This window comes from Ursus arctos, unplaced genomic scaffold (genome assembly GCF_023065955.2).
Source record: "Ursus arctos isolate Adak ecotype North America unplaced genomic scaffold, UrsArc2.0 scaffold_25, whole genome shotgun sequence".
In the NCBI taxonomy this organism is placed as follows: domain Eukaryota; kingdom Metazoa; phylum Chordata; class Mammalia; order Carnivora; family Ursidae; genus Ursus; species Ursus arctos.
This window is the reverse complement of record NW_026622930.1, coordinates 12,654,790-12,670,886: the sequence shown is the minus strand read 5'-3', so window position 1 is coordinate 12,670,886 and position 16,097 is coordinate 12,654,790. Positions and strand designations below refer to the sequence as shown.

At 40.2% G+C, this 16,097-nt stretch overlaps 1 protein-coding gene across 2 annotated transcripts in view; it reads right to left on the bottom strand.

Annotated features, from left to right (window-relative positions):
• Positions 1 to 16,097, bottom strand: part of RPS6KA5 (ribosomal protein S6 kinase A5) — a 178,927-nt gene that overhangs the window by 102,355 nt on the left and 60,475 nt on the right. For both annotated transcript variants that reach the window (XM_026515454.4, XM_057318628.1), the window contains exon 3: positions 987 to 1,205. In XM_026515454.4, the coding sequence (XP_026371239.1) occupies positions 987 to 1,205 (219 nt within the window). The remainder of the gene's footprint in view (positions 1 to 986; positions 1,206 to 16,097) is intronic.

Here is a 16,097-nt window from a genome sequence, read left to right as displayed (position 1 = left end):
CTAAGTTCCAACCTTCATTCTCAAATTTACACAAGATATGTAACTTCAGGAAACAGAGCTTCTAGAACCTTCAACATCGCTAATGGGGGGACTCTAGCAACACTGTTGTGAGGATTAGTGATTACCGTGGATAATACTTAGCATAGTGCTGGCATACTGTAGGCACTCAAGAAATAGCTAATGCTTACAGAGCACTACGTGAAATTCTAGCTCATATAATCCTCAGAACAGTTTGATAACTAGGAGATTGTAATACGTCAATGCAAATTATCACAAGAATGGGACTAAAACTGCAACAAATGAAATAGTCCTTGATGACAGAGTGCAATATTAGCAGTACCACCATTTACTATTAGCAGGAACAGAAAATGGTGCAACTTCTCTGCAAAGCAATCTGGCAACATGTAACAGAGGACAATTTCAAAGTTCATAGACGATGGTCCAACTCTATTTGGGAAAGGAAAGGATTCAGAAAGTGCTTGTGGGTAGAAATGGGAGCGATCCATTGACTGATTGGTGGGCATCTCATTTAAATGCATGTTTATCACCACAAATGCAAAGCACCTCCAAGAATACAAGTCTTTCTTTTTTATTTTTCTCAGTTGCTGATTTCCATAAACATCCCTTTGTCTGTCCAAAACTGGATGTTCCTGAGAACTCCTAAAGCAGAAACTGCGGCCCACTTCCCCTTTCAGCGCCTCACATTTACGTGGGAGCATGCTGCCCGGGGAAGCAGACACTCCTAATGACCCAAGTATTTCTTAAGATTAATAAAGGAACGTGGAATAGAAAAATAGAAATTCCTTCGGGTTGGGAGGTCCCCAATCCAGAGCAAGTCAGGATGAATTGTCACCACAAAGAGAGGAATGAAGGTCAAAACACTTCATTTCTTCTAAGTCTGAATTATGCTGCCCTTTGAGTTCGTTGCAACTCAAGACCCAAGAAAAAGCATTCTCGTTAGAAGTCTACCGACGATGGACACTTACCTAAAATGAGATGAAGTTTGGTTTCTGTCTGGAAAGCGTAGTGCAAGGTCACCAAGAATGGCGACTGCCTGATGTGCTCCAGGACTTGCCGCTCGGTCCTTGTGTGCTCTGTGGTTTTGGCCTTTTGCACTATTGTGGCCTTTTTCAAGACTTTCATGGCGTACAGCTTGCCAGCGTCGTGACCGCTGATTTTACGAACCAGAAATACTTTTCCATAAGCTGAAAATGAGAAGAAAAAATAAAAACAATTAAAATACCACATACGACGGTAATTTATTGGAAGTTGAAAGTTACAATGCACAACAAACAATCTTTGAATGAAAAAGTATCTTCATTGCTGTTTCAAATAGTTCTTTCATAGAGATGGCTGGGTGGCTCAGTCGGTTAAGCGTCTGCCTTTGGCTCAGGTCATGATCTGAGGGTCCTGGGATGGGGCTCCACGTCCTCGTCGGGCTCCCTGCTCAGCAGGAACCCTGCTTCTCACTCTGTGTCTCCCCACCCCACTCGTGCACGTTCTCTCTGTCATGTTCTCTCTCTCTCTCAAATAAATAAAATCTTTAAAAAATAGCTCTTTCATAGATTTCTTTGATTGTATGCCAAATATATTTCTAGGTCTAAACCTTGGTATTTACATATCTAACCACGCTAACAAAGTTATATTTTACTGGTATTCTCTCAATATTTTTAGCTGTAGGAAACTAGCTGTTCTTATGGTCAATTAACCACAATCCAATTCTGGAACAACTAGGACATTTTAGACAGCAGATAAAATCTCCAGGTGTTCCTGTTGATGTAAACCAATGAAAACAGTTCTTAATAAGAATCTCATACATTTAAATCAAGCACCTCAAGTCTCCCTCTTATACTTACGGAAAAATCTAAAAGGAACGTAAGCTGCCATTTTTAAACAAAAGAGATCTTCAGATTTAAAAAAATATTAAAATGCCCTAAATTGTCCGCAATCCTGATGAATCCCCTTTACATCTCTGGGCAGTAAGTCATGGCTCAGTGGGTCAGCCTGGCCAAGTGTTCCCTAAGGGCTCAGCTGGGCAAATCCTGTGAGTGGCGCCACTCCCCCAAGTGGAGGAACTGGAAGAGCAGGGTGCATCTTGGGCACAGCAGGTATCTGCATCGATTTCCCTAGAGAAAGGGGGAAAGGGCTGGAAGGGGTACAAGGAGGAGGGAGGAGGAAGGGTAGGAACACCACTATGAGAGGGAAGGGCTAGGTCCCCAATTCATCTCTAGAGCGTGTGAATTCTCTTCCCTTGTAAACACATTCCGGGATGGGTAAGCCCAGTCCCACTTTTGAAGTTCAAGACTAGTCAGACCATTCTGGAGCCAGTCTGAGTTCTGACCCAGACCAGTGCTTCCTTGCACTCTGCCCACATCTTCACAGTAGTTAGCACGTAACTCTGTTCGGATCCACTCACTACTGTGAGAGAGCTTTAAGGGAGGGGCTCTTGTACCCTCTGTGTTATTCAGGTCAGTCCTTCAGGAAGTAAATTAGTAGCAACAGATGATATACACAGACATACGGATCAGTGGAAGGCTGCGATACTCCTGAGGAGGAGGAAAACCAACACTTCCTAAGGAACTTGTCTATGCCAGGCTCTGTGCTAAACATATTCCACATATTGGTTCACTTAATCCTCAGAACGGCCAATGAAGGTGGTACTTTTAGTAATTCCATTTCACAGATGAGGAAATGGGTTCAAGGAACATAAGGAACAGGCCAAAAGACTTGAGTAAGAAGTGGCAGAACTGATTCAAGCTCAGAGAACCACACTCTCAACCGAAAATGAATTGTAAAAAATGATTCTTTGCAAATACTAGAAATCGGATGCTCTGGGTTTTAGTAAAATCACTACCATAAACATACTGAACACATTGTGGAATACAGAGAAAGTTCACAAAAGGTTTGTGTCTTATCTCACTGTAAATAAAATAATTATAGACGGAGATCTTTAATGAGGTAAAGTGAACCAAAAAAAGAAAAAGACAACTTTCAGAACCTAACAAATTAAACTGAAGTATAAAAATGAAAAAGTTGATCTATTCAGAACCACTGAAATGAAGCTGGAAAATATTCTAATGAAATGTGCTGTATCTTCCACAGAGTCAGCCATTATATAAACGCAGGAGAAAGTGAAGTCCTCCACAAGTACGGGGCTTTTGTGTTCCCTACACACACATGGCACCTGCCCTGAATTCCTGTTCTCTGAGAGTCCCATCTCCAGAATGCTCCTTAGAAATTATATTACCCATATATCCTCTCCAACAAAGAAAATCCTCCTACAGGATTCATCGCTGGAAGATGGTGTTTGGCTTATCCGTGCTAGTCTTCCAGCGTAAGTGCTGACCAGTGCAGGATGTTAGCACCCGACATGAGTACTTGTCAGGCGCTTTAGAGGTACACTGACTCATTCCAGTCTTATAGCATCCCTGTAAGGACGTGGGGAGGACTACCTCCAGTTCACAGATGACGAAACTGAAGCAAGAAGGACACACCTGCCCACTTAGCCTTGCACCCACACTCTGAGCTATGCTCCATCTGCCTCCCTTCAGTGAATGACCTCATAGGCAAATAGAGGAGTAGACATTAAACGAAAGTGACAATAGAGGTTAGGGGTTTTATTGGTGGAATGGACATAGCGCTATTAACTTCTAAGAGGAGAAAGTCTTGCAAAGTGGCCCATTTTATTGATGGAGAGGAGAGATGGAAATATTAGAAAATGTTCCCTATATTGAGTGGAAACAGGCCTTTTTATAATATTTATCTGTTGGTCCTTCTACACCCTCTGGACTTACAAAAAAGAATATTACCCTTCTTCTATAATTTTTTTAAATATTTAAAAACACTATCATGCCATCTCACCTATGCAAAATGTCCTCATTCCTTAAACCAATCTTAAAGTAAATGATTTTGAGACTTCTCACCACTAGGAGGTTCCACTGATGTGCTCTGTGAGTTCTAAACATTTTTTCTTTGATTTCTTTCCTGTTACTTTAAGAATATGTCGTATTATACTCTCCACATAAATGAGATAGCATAGGATGACAATGGATGTGTCAAGTAATATAAAACCATCCTATTGCTACATTATACACTATCTGTCAAATAATAGTCATCTTCTTTGCCATGTGATGATATCCAGAAGCTTGCCAGTAACATAAGCTAAAGTCTACATATATCCTGCCAATACAATTACTTTCTCATTTATCAAAAAATGTCAAGGGAAAAAGTGTGATAAAGCTTACAAATCTTCTGTTTTTACTTTTATAATTGCCATGATTAACTAAAGCTACAGTAAGTACTTTTATCACATAGTAAGTGCCAAAAATGCTTTTGTCAACAAAATTCAAGAAGTGCCTTGTAACGTTCCAAATAACAAATATTTCAGACAAACAGGATCTTATGAGTAGGCTGCCTAACTAAAACATAGTTGCCTCCAGACGGCCTTGTTTTTTGAAGCGCCCATAAGGCTGCTTATCACACTGCAGGGGGGAAGAAAACACAGTCCCTATCGGAGAGCCTGTACACAAGCTCCCCTCCCTGGGTAAGCTGGTTTGCAGACTCGTACAGGGAGAGAGTAAAGCAGTCCTTCTGCTGAACAGCACCATCCACCGCAGAACCACCCACATGTCTTCCAGTAGTTTAAGAGGGGCCACTAAAACCAGAACTGATGCCAGCATTACATCCTTTCGATTTGTAAGCAGGTGAATGCTTGCCTACCTTCGAGCGCAGCCAACACAGGGCTTTCGTTCGTTATGCGCGTGCTGATGTCGTTAAAGAATGCCAAGTTTGAAAGCATCTTTTGCAAACTGGACAGGCGACCAATGGTGAAAACTCTTTTGGCCACAAAAAGTAAACAGTATTTCTTGCTCTGATGGAGCCCCTAAAATGGATGTCTGGCCACACATCTGGCTTTGCTACTTCAGAGACTGCGCTTCCTGCTTTAGCGTGACTCTAATGTCCACATCGGCACGCAGTGGCTTCAAATGCTTTATGAGCGATCCTCACAGAAGTCTTGTGTACTGCTGTGAATCTTACTGGTTTCATCAGCGCCGGGGCCTTTTCAAGATATTCTGCCAAGTAATGTGAGCAGAAGAGGGCATGGAGTTCACTGGTTTTCTTTTTTAAGGTTTTATTTATTTATTTGACAGAGAGACACACAGCCAGCGAGAGAGGGAACACAAGCAGGGGGAGTGGGAGAGGAAGAAGCAGGCTCCCAGCAGAGAAGCCTGACGTGGGGCTCAATCCCAGGACCCCGGGATCACGCCCTGAGCCGAAGGCAGACGCTCAACGACTGAGCCACCCAGGTGCCCCAGAGTCCACTGGTTTTCCAGAGGAGCAGTCTTACAGCACTTGACGGAGAGGGAGAAGTTCTCCTTACTTTGAGACTGAGGGGAAGTCAATTCTAAGAATCCATGACAAGAAGGATTAATTCCTTACTTAGCTTGACAGACACCTGGGATCATATGAATGAAATAAATCCTTCAATTCTAGGCCTTAGGGACATCGTTTTGGGTTCTGCTGAAGACCTGCATGCTTGTCTAGCCACGCAGCCATTTTCAGAGGCGAGAACTGGATAAAGATGCATAAATAAACTTCTCCAAAGCTGGAGAAAGAGTTCTACGGCTCAGAGGAAAATGACAGATACCTTCTGAAGGTTACTTCTGTTCAAACTGAAATGTGGGTTTAGAATTCTATCCCAGCTGACACAGAAGTGTCAGCACAATGTTGGCAAACCTTGTTGATGATGATCTCAACGGCTTGAGGATAAAGCAAATCATGCAAAAGGAACTAAAACCAAGAATCATGGGGAAACGTCTAGCTCCGCGGAGTAGGTCTCAGTTTGCTTTTCCAATGTAGGAATCTTATTCCACTTGCCTCAATTACCATTAGGAATCAGGTTGTCAGCACTTGTTGTCAAAATAAAGAAAAGTTAAAACCAACTGACAGTTTTAAAATAAGATGACATTCCTGCCGCCATACCAAAAGCCACCACACAATTGCAAGTACTTTTCAAGCTAAACAAAAGCCGACTTCTCGCTGAAATTTATTTTGAGCATAATTAAACTGATCTTTTCACTTTATTTGTAAAACGTGAATTCATTAAAAAGTTTTAGCATCTAATCTTTGCATTAAAATGATAATGAGCTCACAATTTGGTAAAAAATATTTTTACAGTCTGTAACAGCAATCACTTTACAATGCCCTAAGACCAAATTCATGTACAATTTGCATATGTTTACATGCATTATTCTGGAGGAAGAGGTGAAGGACCATTGTTCTACCAGGTCTCTGGTTTATTTACTTCACTACAGTGCTCACCTAGGACATGCTGCTCTCCCTGGGATCCAAATGGCTCAACCACCGTGAGACCACTATTTCCTGTCACTCAGACTTTTCCTAATGCTGTACACACTGCTTATTAGCCACGTCACACTTTGGGTTCATACCAAACTTGTAGCAGAAACTACTGTACTTGAACCACAGCCTTTAATAAAATATACAGTAGAAATTCTTAGTGACTTCTGTTTAGACAACTAATACCTCCCTTTCCTTCTGTCCAACACACGGCTGCACCTGAATGCCCAGGGCCGGCCGGTTCACCCATGCGCTTTGGTCTCCCTGCAGCTCAGCCGTCTGCTTCCTACCACTCACGGATATTCGTGGCCTCACCCATTGACTCCTGTTGTATATGTTACTGTTATTATGTAATTTAACTATATATTACATAAACCACTAAAATGTAAATGTGGAAGAAAAGAGAAAAATGAGGTTGAATACTTTGGAAGAACTACATAAAAGCAAGACATTTTAAAAAAAAAGAGCTGCTGAAAAGCTGGGTGTGGGTGGAAGACTATAAAAGGCTTGGGGGAAAATTGTGGAAATCTAGAAGGATTTTGTACTCAGAGTACTTCAAATGCGTCTCCTTCTCCCTCCACTTTAAAGAATCTGAAACTTAATTTCAGATGATACACTACAAGCGTAGTTTTACAAAATAAACTATTGTTTAAGAAATTATTCTCAAAGAAAAGGTCCTGTACCTACAAACAAAGACTGGTAAGTGAATAGATATTTATCTTTTTTAAGTGAAAATAATATGTTCAAAGAATTTATATCTATCCTTTTAAAGTGATTTTCCACTTTAACCAACTTTTTTTGATTAGCGACAAGTACCCATCATGTCGTATGAAAAAGAGGATCACGTTCACCACTGCTGGAACCCATCCCTCTCTGCTCCTTCCAGATTACTAGAATCTGGTTCAAGGGTCACCTGCCCATCAACCACACTAACCAGGCCTCCCAGCTTACTTCCATCCTCAACCTGGTAAACATAGCTTTTGCGCTGCCATCTGAACTGTTTTTTTTTTTTTAAGATTTTATTTATTTATTTGACAGAGAGAGACAGCCAGCGAGGGAGGGAACACAAGCAGGGGGAGTAGGAGAGGATGAAGCAGGCTTCCCAGCAGAGGAGCCCGATGTGGGGCTCGATCCCAGGACCCCGGGATCACGCCTGAGCTGAAGGCAGACGCTTAACGACTAAGTCACCCAGGCGCCCCTTGAACTGTTGATAAAAATATAACCCTCTGGCTCAAATCAATTGATTTCCAACTGCCCTTAAGATAGGGAGAATTCTTTTTTTTTTTTTTTTTTTTAAGATTTTATTTATTTATTCGACAGAGATAGAGACAGCCAGCGAGAGAGGGAACACAAGCAGGGGGAGTGGCAGAGGAAGAAGCAGGCTCATAGCAGAAGAGCCTGATGTGGGGCTCGATCCCAGATCGCCGGGATCACGCCCTGAGCCGAAGGCAGACGCTTAACTGCTGTGCCACCCAGGCGCCCCAAGATAGGGAGAATTCTTAACATAATTAAATCATCTGGCTTCTACCTATCTCTCTCCATCTTCTCACCACCTCATTTAGCTGACTCCTTCAGAGAGCCAACCTTTTCTGACTTCCTAGACTAGCATAATTCCTCTAATTTTATGTTCTCATGATACCACACATTCTTTGTCACAGAGACGATCAGAAACATGACTTTTCATTAATTTGCATGATTGCTTCATTGTCTAACTTCCACTGGACTGTAAATTCCACAAAATCATAAAAAAAAAATCACTCTCTGATTTTACTCACTTTGTATCATTAGCAAGTAACTTGAGCTGCCAAATCATGGAAACTCAAATAATGCTGAGTGCATGAAAAAACATGAACAAACAAGCTAGTGAACAGGATTAGAACAAAGAAAGCTGTATACTATACAGCCAAATACCCTCTTCTCAGTTGAGAATTTTGATCTAAAGTCGAAGCTGAGTCTTTAACAAAAGAAACCAGCACTGCAGATCTGTAGTGCAGAGCTATGCCCAGCCAACTCTTTCCCTCTGAGGAAGGAACAATGAGCTTTCATGAAGTAATCCCTTTTAATTCGGGTATTAAATATGATTCCTGACAACATTCCCTGGTGAAAATGAACTCAGGAAACTTAGAGGCTACCATTCTAGAGCAGGAAAATGTTCTAACATAGTGACATCCATATATGGCCACGGTTCTGTAATCTGTCACAGTCACTTAAGAACAAATTACAATGCCTGGCTATATCCATTTCTCATATATAATTTAACTTGGGGAAAAATTTCTGTCTTTCCACAAGTGATGTGTCCTGGGCACTGACCATAAGGCCACCTGTCTTCCCTCTTTCTTCCCCTATGGAACTTCATTTACCCCAAGACAACAATGTCAGAAATGGAACGAAGCAAGAAATACACTCGTGGAATTCTGAATTTCACCTGTCCTGCTCTTGGAAACTGGTATCCTTGTCAACAGGCAAGCTGAATGCACACAGTGAGTAATGCTAGAGGGGTACATATGAAGCCCCCCGTAAAACTGCCATCATCAATCTCAGAGAAGTAGCTTCACTTCAGTGTTTACTGCAACACTATCATTCACAAAAAACACATACTCACAGTGCAATGGAAAACTGACCAATCACAATTTGGTACTTCTAAAGATTCATCTGAAACATCTGATTAATTACACCTCAGAATCAAAAAGAAACACTATTGGGGTGCCTGGGTGGCTCATTTGGTTAAACATCTGAATATTGGTTTCGGCTCCAGTCATGATCTCAGGGTTGTGAGATCAAGCCTTATGATGGGCTCATGTGCTGGGCGTGGAGCCTGCTTAAGATTCTCTCTCTCTCCCTTCTGCTTCTCCCCCTCAAAAATAAGAAGAAATGAAAAGAAACATTGTTGTCATCCCAGTAATTCTCTAAAATCTACCCTGTGTGGACAGAAGCAACAGAAAGCAGCTCACTTGGACCACAGTAGCAGCTCAGTTCTTCTCAGAAACACATTAGTAAAGTACAGTTTAATCATATGTGTATCACTTTCTAAAGGAACCACCTAAAATACAATTATGTGTTTTCAATAATACCACCACCTCTTTTGTCAAAGATGCTATTCTCACGACCTGATTTAATGTTCACGATATAAGAACCGTTCGATAACTTCAGCGCTTGTCACAAGTCTCTCTGAATAGGTTTTTTCCAAACAGTGGGCTGTGACCCACTAGTGGATGATGGTAACAATTCAGTGGGTTTTAACAGTATTCTAAAAAACTAAAAGAGAACCAAATATACTACAAGTATTTCATGGAACCCGTGTTTCCTCTTTGTATATGCATGTGCGTGTGTACGTATACATAAATGTAAACAAATCTGAGCACATGGGAGGGGAGAAGGGGTTAGTACAGAGCAATGGTTAATACACAGACTCTGGGCCAGATTGCCTGAGTTAGAGCCCTAGATACGGTATTTGTAACTATATGACCTTGGGTAAAACAGTTAAGATAACAGTGTCTCCCGTGCCTCGGTGACTCAGCCAGTTGGGCGTCTAACCCTTGGTTTCCGCTCAGGTCATGACTGTGAGACTGAGCCTCACATCAGGCTCCATGCTCACTGGGGAGTCTGCTTGAGATTCTCTCTCTCTCTCTCTCTGCTCCTGCCCCCCCCCTTGTGCTCTCTTTCTTTCTAAAATAATAATAATTTTAAAAAGATAAGTGTCTCAATTTCCTCACTAGGGACAGTAACAGTTCCTACATTATAAGGTGTGGGGATTAAATAAATTAAAATAAGCATCCTGGCAGAAAACAAATACTATGTAAGTGTTAGTGGAAAAATGTGTGTGTGTGTGTGTGTGTGTATGTGTGTGTGTGTGTATTTATATGTCTATACGTATAACATAAATACACATACTGAGTTGCAATACAAAATGTGCCTATTTCATTCTAAGGGTAATAATCAGAAGAGCTTGAAAGCCACTGTTCTAGATGAATTTATATGCCTTGCCTTTAAAAAGACAATTATGGGGCACCTGGGTGGCTCTGTTGGTTAAGCCTTTGGCTCAGGTCATGATCTCAGGGCCTGGGATTGAGTCTGGTGTAGTAGGGCTCCCTGCTCAGCGGGGAGTCTGTTTCTCCCTCTCCTCTGCCCCGCCCCCTGTTTCTGTTCTCTCTCTCTCAAATAAATAAGTAAAATCTTAAAAAAAGAAAAAAGAAAAGAGAAAAAAACAAGAAAAAGAAAATCATGCAAGTCACAGAGTTTTCCCTTCATCCCTGCCTCTTAGTTACCTCAGAGGTAAATGTAAGACTCAGCTACAACGCCCATCTCACCCCCAGATGTCTGCAACATCTACTTTGCTTCCCTTTTATCTGGCTTTTGCTCGGTCTTCTTCTTCTTCTTCTTCTTTTTAAGGTTCTCTCTTTTTTATCTATCTTTGAAAACACCCTTAAATCTCTTTTTGAAAGGAGATAAATTTTAAAACACATTTAAAATAAAATGCACTTGATTTTCATATTTTTCAAACAAGCATTGTTTCCCAAATTCCCTTATACAACAGATACCTTAATTATACCCTCAATTCCAAATATTAAAAAAATACATAACTATGAAACTAAGTATTTCAATATAATTTTAAAAGAAAAAAGGAGAATTTGAGCCATTTAACATAACTATTTTTTAAATTGGCCACTGTTTTCATTTGTAAAATCAAAAACACCTAAAATTTCTAAAATTAATGAAGGTAGACTGACAAAAATAGATTATTCTTCTAGCATGTAAGGAAAAGCTATGACTCCAAGACATGATTAAATAAATGGAAGCTAAAAGTAAGAAAAAGAGACATAGTGTAAGCATATGAAATCATAAGCAGTCATTTTTATAAAAGACACTGAGGTAGGCCATTTGTTTGGGGCATAAACATTTATATCTTCTAGAAGATACATAATAAAGAGGACCTAGAGGAGACATAATAAAAGTGTCAGCATTCTAGATTTAATCCAGTTACAGTTTTTAAATTAACCAGGGCCATTTGACCCATTTGCTAACTCACTTAATGGTCAGAAACAGTAGTACGGCTGAATCAGGAACACAAATCAGTACATTTTCTCATTGATGGTGACAGCGTCAAAAAAAGACTTAGTATGTACAAAGGTTGAAAGTAAAAACAGTCACAGGATTAATTATCTGTGGGTACCATTTATGCATATTGCATTAGTTTGAGTAATTAAAGACTAATTGTATAATAATCTTCTAGATCAGCACTTTGTAAGTTTCAGAGAAAGCACTAAAACACTACATGCATTAAACCAGCTCATAATTGCATGTATGTAAGTGGCTATGGCCAAGTCCTGACTATCTCCATATGGATGACCCATTTGAACCACAGGCCATTTCTTACCCCTGGTGCCAAATGACTTGAAAACCAAAGATTCTAGTCCAACGGGAAAGAAGAAAAAGTTACAAAGGAAACTATGTTCAACTGTGAGGTCTAGAACTGGAAATGATTACCCATGGCTGTGATAACCAGATAATCTCACTAAAAGAAAAATATACAAAAACAAGCAAATAAGAACAACTAAGAAGCACATTCATAAATCATTCTCTTTATACCTTAACAAATAAGCCATTTGCCTAGCTACAGAATTATGTCTTAATGGCTGGTGTTCATGACCATCTGTAGTACACGTGAATGGTGCTCTGCCAGATCACACTTTTACAGGCTGGGGTACCCATACCCCAGCTGCTAATAGCCCACAGTTGCCTCCTCCTGCCTCTGGAGAAAGGCATAAGGTACAGAGAAGTCACAATCTCACCCGGGAGGTTACCACCACAATACCACCTGGGAGGCATTATGCCACCATTCCCTACCCTGCCCCCACCCAAGCAGACTACAGCCAAAGACTACCATAGGTACAAAGGCTTCCTCCCCACTTTGGCTCCAAAACTTTCCATGGGTTCAGGCTGAATCTAGACCCCAACTTAGACCACATCCTGCTTAGGTTCTTCCCCTGCTCCTTCTGCTTCCCTCACTCTCTCCTGAGAGCATTCCTACAATAAATCACATGCACCTAAATCCCTGTCCTGGGCTCTGCTTCTAGCAAACATGACCTAGGACAGGATCAGTAAGAAATCAATTATATTTATACTAGGAAGACAATGTCAACCAACATCTTCATATAGAGTAATTTTATGATTATGGCATAAAACACTACAAGCATTTAACCTCTAAGATTTCCATAAACACCACAGGTTTACACTGAAGCATAAGGTATAGTGGGTATATGCAGACACAGATTTAAGCTTTTTTGAAAAGCAATTTTGACAATTTAATGAACACATGTTTTGAAAAGTACTATTTTTTTTAAAAGATTTTATTTATTTACTTGACAGAGAGAGAGACAGCCAGCGAGAGAGGGAACACAGGCAGAGGGAGTGGGAGAGGAAGAAGCAGGCTCCCAGCGGAGGAGCCTGATGTGGGGCTCGATCCCAGAACGCCGGGATCACGCCCTGAGCCGAAGGCAGACGCTTAATGACTGAGCCACCCAGGTGCCCCTGAAAAGTACTATTTTAATAGGGATACTTTCCAAACACTTAAGAGAATAAAATGACAAATGATGACTAAGTCATCATACTTCATAAAACAGTCTTCTATATGATTTCAACCAAAGTTTTTCCCCTCTACCATTTCACCAAAAAGCAGCAGTCTTTAAGTTGCCTAGTGCGATTTCTAGCACCCTCTAGTGGCAAATTACCCAAGAGAAATAGAAATGACTCCTTTAATAAATAAAATGTTTCTGAAAACCCTACAGTAAAAATTAAAAATAAAAATAGAAAAGGCTATCCCTCCAGGGGTGATTTTCACAGAGTCTGCGACAATGAGTAAAGAACTATCAGAGTCACCATTTCGAGGATGGCACTTAATATTGAGGTGAGCAACCAAAAGATAAGTCTCTCTACGGGATATATACGTATTTCCATGAAACAGCCTGTTAAGATCTGCTATTGATTAGATGTCAAAAAAAAAAAATATCCCCAGGGCAAGGAAAAAGTGACCTTCTTATAAGGGCACCAGGAACTGAGGTAGGCACCAATGGTGGCTGCTCATCGGAAGCTCCTGGTGGCAAGGCATTGTGAATTCCCGTACTCTGCCAGGACTCATTCCAAGGTTTCACAAGCCCAGGAATAATTCTATATTAAATGAAGACCAGATCCTTATTATTCAATTTGCAAGTTTGTATGTAATATATCTTTTTTTTTAATGCTCAGTACTCTATCCTCAACACCCAAAACAGTACTTGCCTCTTGATAAATACATGTGAATGAATGAATCCCAAATGCAATGGGAATGAACTGAAAGTTTTAAATAGAGAAGTGACAGGTCTAATTTTGTACTTAAGACAGACCACTCCGTCTGTAGTGTGGAGAACAGACCAGGAAGAATCAGTTGAAACCTGGGAGATCTGTGGTGGTTGTATTTCCCTCTTGTTGGACATATTTTAGGCTTTGCAATAAAATATTTGTTAAGAAATAACATTCACTTACATATCAAGCTAATCTGAGGCCTCAGAAATGCATTATATTAGCTCTTTTAGAAGCTGGGCTTCTTTCCCTTTCAGTTACATAAATAGCTTAAGTTTGTACAGCATTTCCTATGTGTCAGGCAATCTAAATGTTTTATTACTCATTTTCGGCACGTTATAGCATAAGATTGTCAACCTAAAGTACAGAAAGGGTGTTCAGAGGGGCGCCTGGGTGGCTCAGTCAGCTAAGTGACCAACTCTTGATTTCGGCTCAGGTCATGATCTCAGGGTTGTGAGATTGAGCTCTGCACTGGGCTCCATGCTGGGCGTGGAGCCCACTTAAATTCTTGCTCTCTCTCTCTCCCTCTGCCCCTACCCCCCACCCCCACCCCACTCATGCACACACGTGTTTGCTCTCTAAAAAAATAAAAAAATAACTTCTGTTGAAATTACTCCCAGATACACTAACAGAGTGAGTGACTTTATGAAAAAACTATCCCTATGAAGAAGTCCTAAATACTTTTGTTTTTCTAATTTAGGGTACAGCTTTACAGTGGAGTTTCCTATTCAATACATAACCACAACTGATGGTTATCTAGCACTTGGCAATTCATATCCATTATTTTATTAATCCTATAACAACACTATGACATAGGTATTATTGACTTATGTCAATAGGGACTTAGGCTCTCAGAGTTCAAGTGATTTACTCAAGGAACTCAAGTAGATAATGTTAACATCAAGATTCAAACCTGAATCTTGTATGGCATCCTGGATACCCAACTACTTCATAATTACGAATGCACCAAAACTGGAAGAGGAAATCAACTCAGCTGCACCTTTTATGGTTGGTTATATGGCAAAATTTATTATTTTTTTTTTTGGCATAATGACAAAAGATCTCCAAAGTACAGGATCATGTATGGTGAACAAAGAAAATTCAAAGAGAATACTAAAGTCTTTTAGCTAAGACCATCACACTCCACTAAGCATCAGAAATACTAATGCACACAATGGGTACACTTAAAGACTTTCTTCACCGATACTTGGACACATGTCTCAGAGAAAGCAAATGGTTAAAAGTAAAGCAGCAGAAAAGAAGTGAAATAAAAACAGAATCAGATTTCTCACAAACAATCCAAACTTTCATCATGAAACAAAATACAGCTGATTCTTGAACATGGGTTTGAACTACAAGGGTCTACTTATAAATGAATTTCTTCAAAATACAGTACAATACTGTAAATGTATTTTCCCTTCCGTATGATTTTAACGTTTTCTCTAGCTTACTTTATTGTTAAATATACAGTACATAATATGTGTTAATAGATAATTTACGTTATCAGTAAGGCTTCCAGTCAACAGGAGGGTATTAGTAGTTAAGTTTCTGGGGGATCCAAAGTTATACATGGGTTTTCAACCATGTGCACCCCCACCCCCCACATTGTTCAAGGGGCAGCGTAATTCTAAAAGATGAATCAAAGCTATTTCCTGGACTTGGAAGTACCAATCTCAAGAATAATGCAAGAATTCATAAGAGTGTGAATTATATACTTGTTAAACTATTATTATGGTTCATACTGTCAGGAGCTATGGAGATGTGCCAGGGCAACAGAATTGGACAAATATATAGGGATGATCCCAAAAGCTTACAATCTAAAAGGAAAATAGCAGATATTGAAGGAAAATTCAGAGAACCACTCAGTACGTGTTCTCTGCAAAGGATTTTCAGTGCTCCAATTCACAGAATGAATCAATCTGAGCAGGATTTAGATAGGCAGAAGAGAAGAGCAGCACGAGGATTATGGAACAAGATAAGGCAGAGCATCAGAATATGTGAAAGGATGCATAATTGTAGGGGAGTAAAAGAAAATTAACCAGACTAGAAAGTAGGTGGAATATCAGGGTAACTGGACAAAAAAGACAGGAGAAAACAAAGCTAAGCCTGAAAGTAAGGCAAGGATTTGGATTTGAATTAATTAACTGGAAAAAAAAGGCACTATAAGTTCTGAAATAGGAGAATAGCACAATAATGTTGAATTTTAATGAGGATGCATACCATTTATAACAGAATATATATAAAATGCATAAAATGGAAGAGAGAACTTACAGAAAGACGGAACAGTTAGGAAAATCCTAACAACAATCCATGTACAAGGTAATACAAGGGACAGCACTAAGAACAGAAAAGGTCAATCCAGGGGCGCCTGGGTGGCACAGCGGTTGGGCATCTGCCTTCGGCTC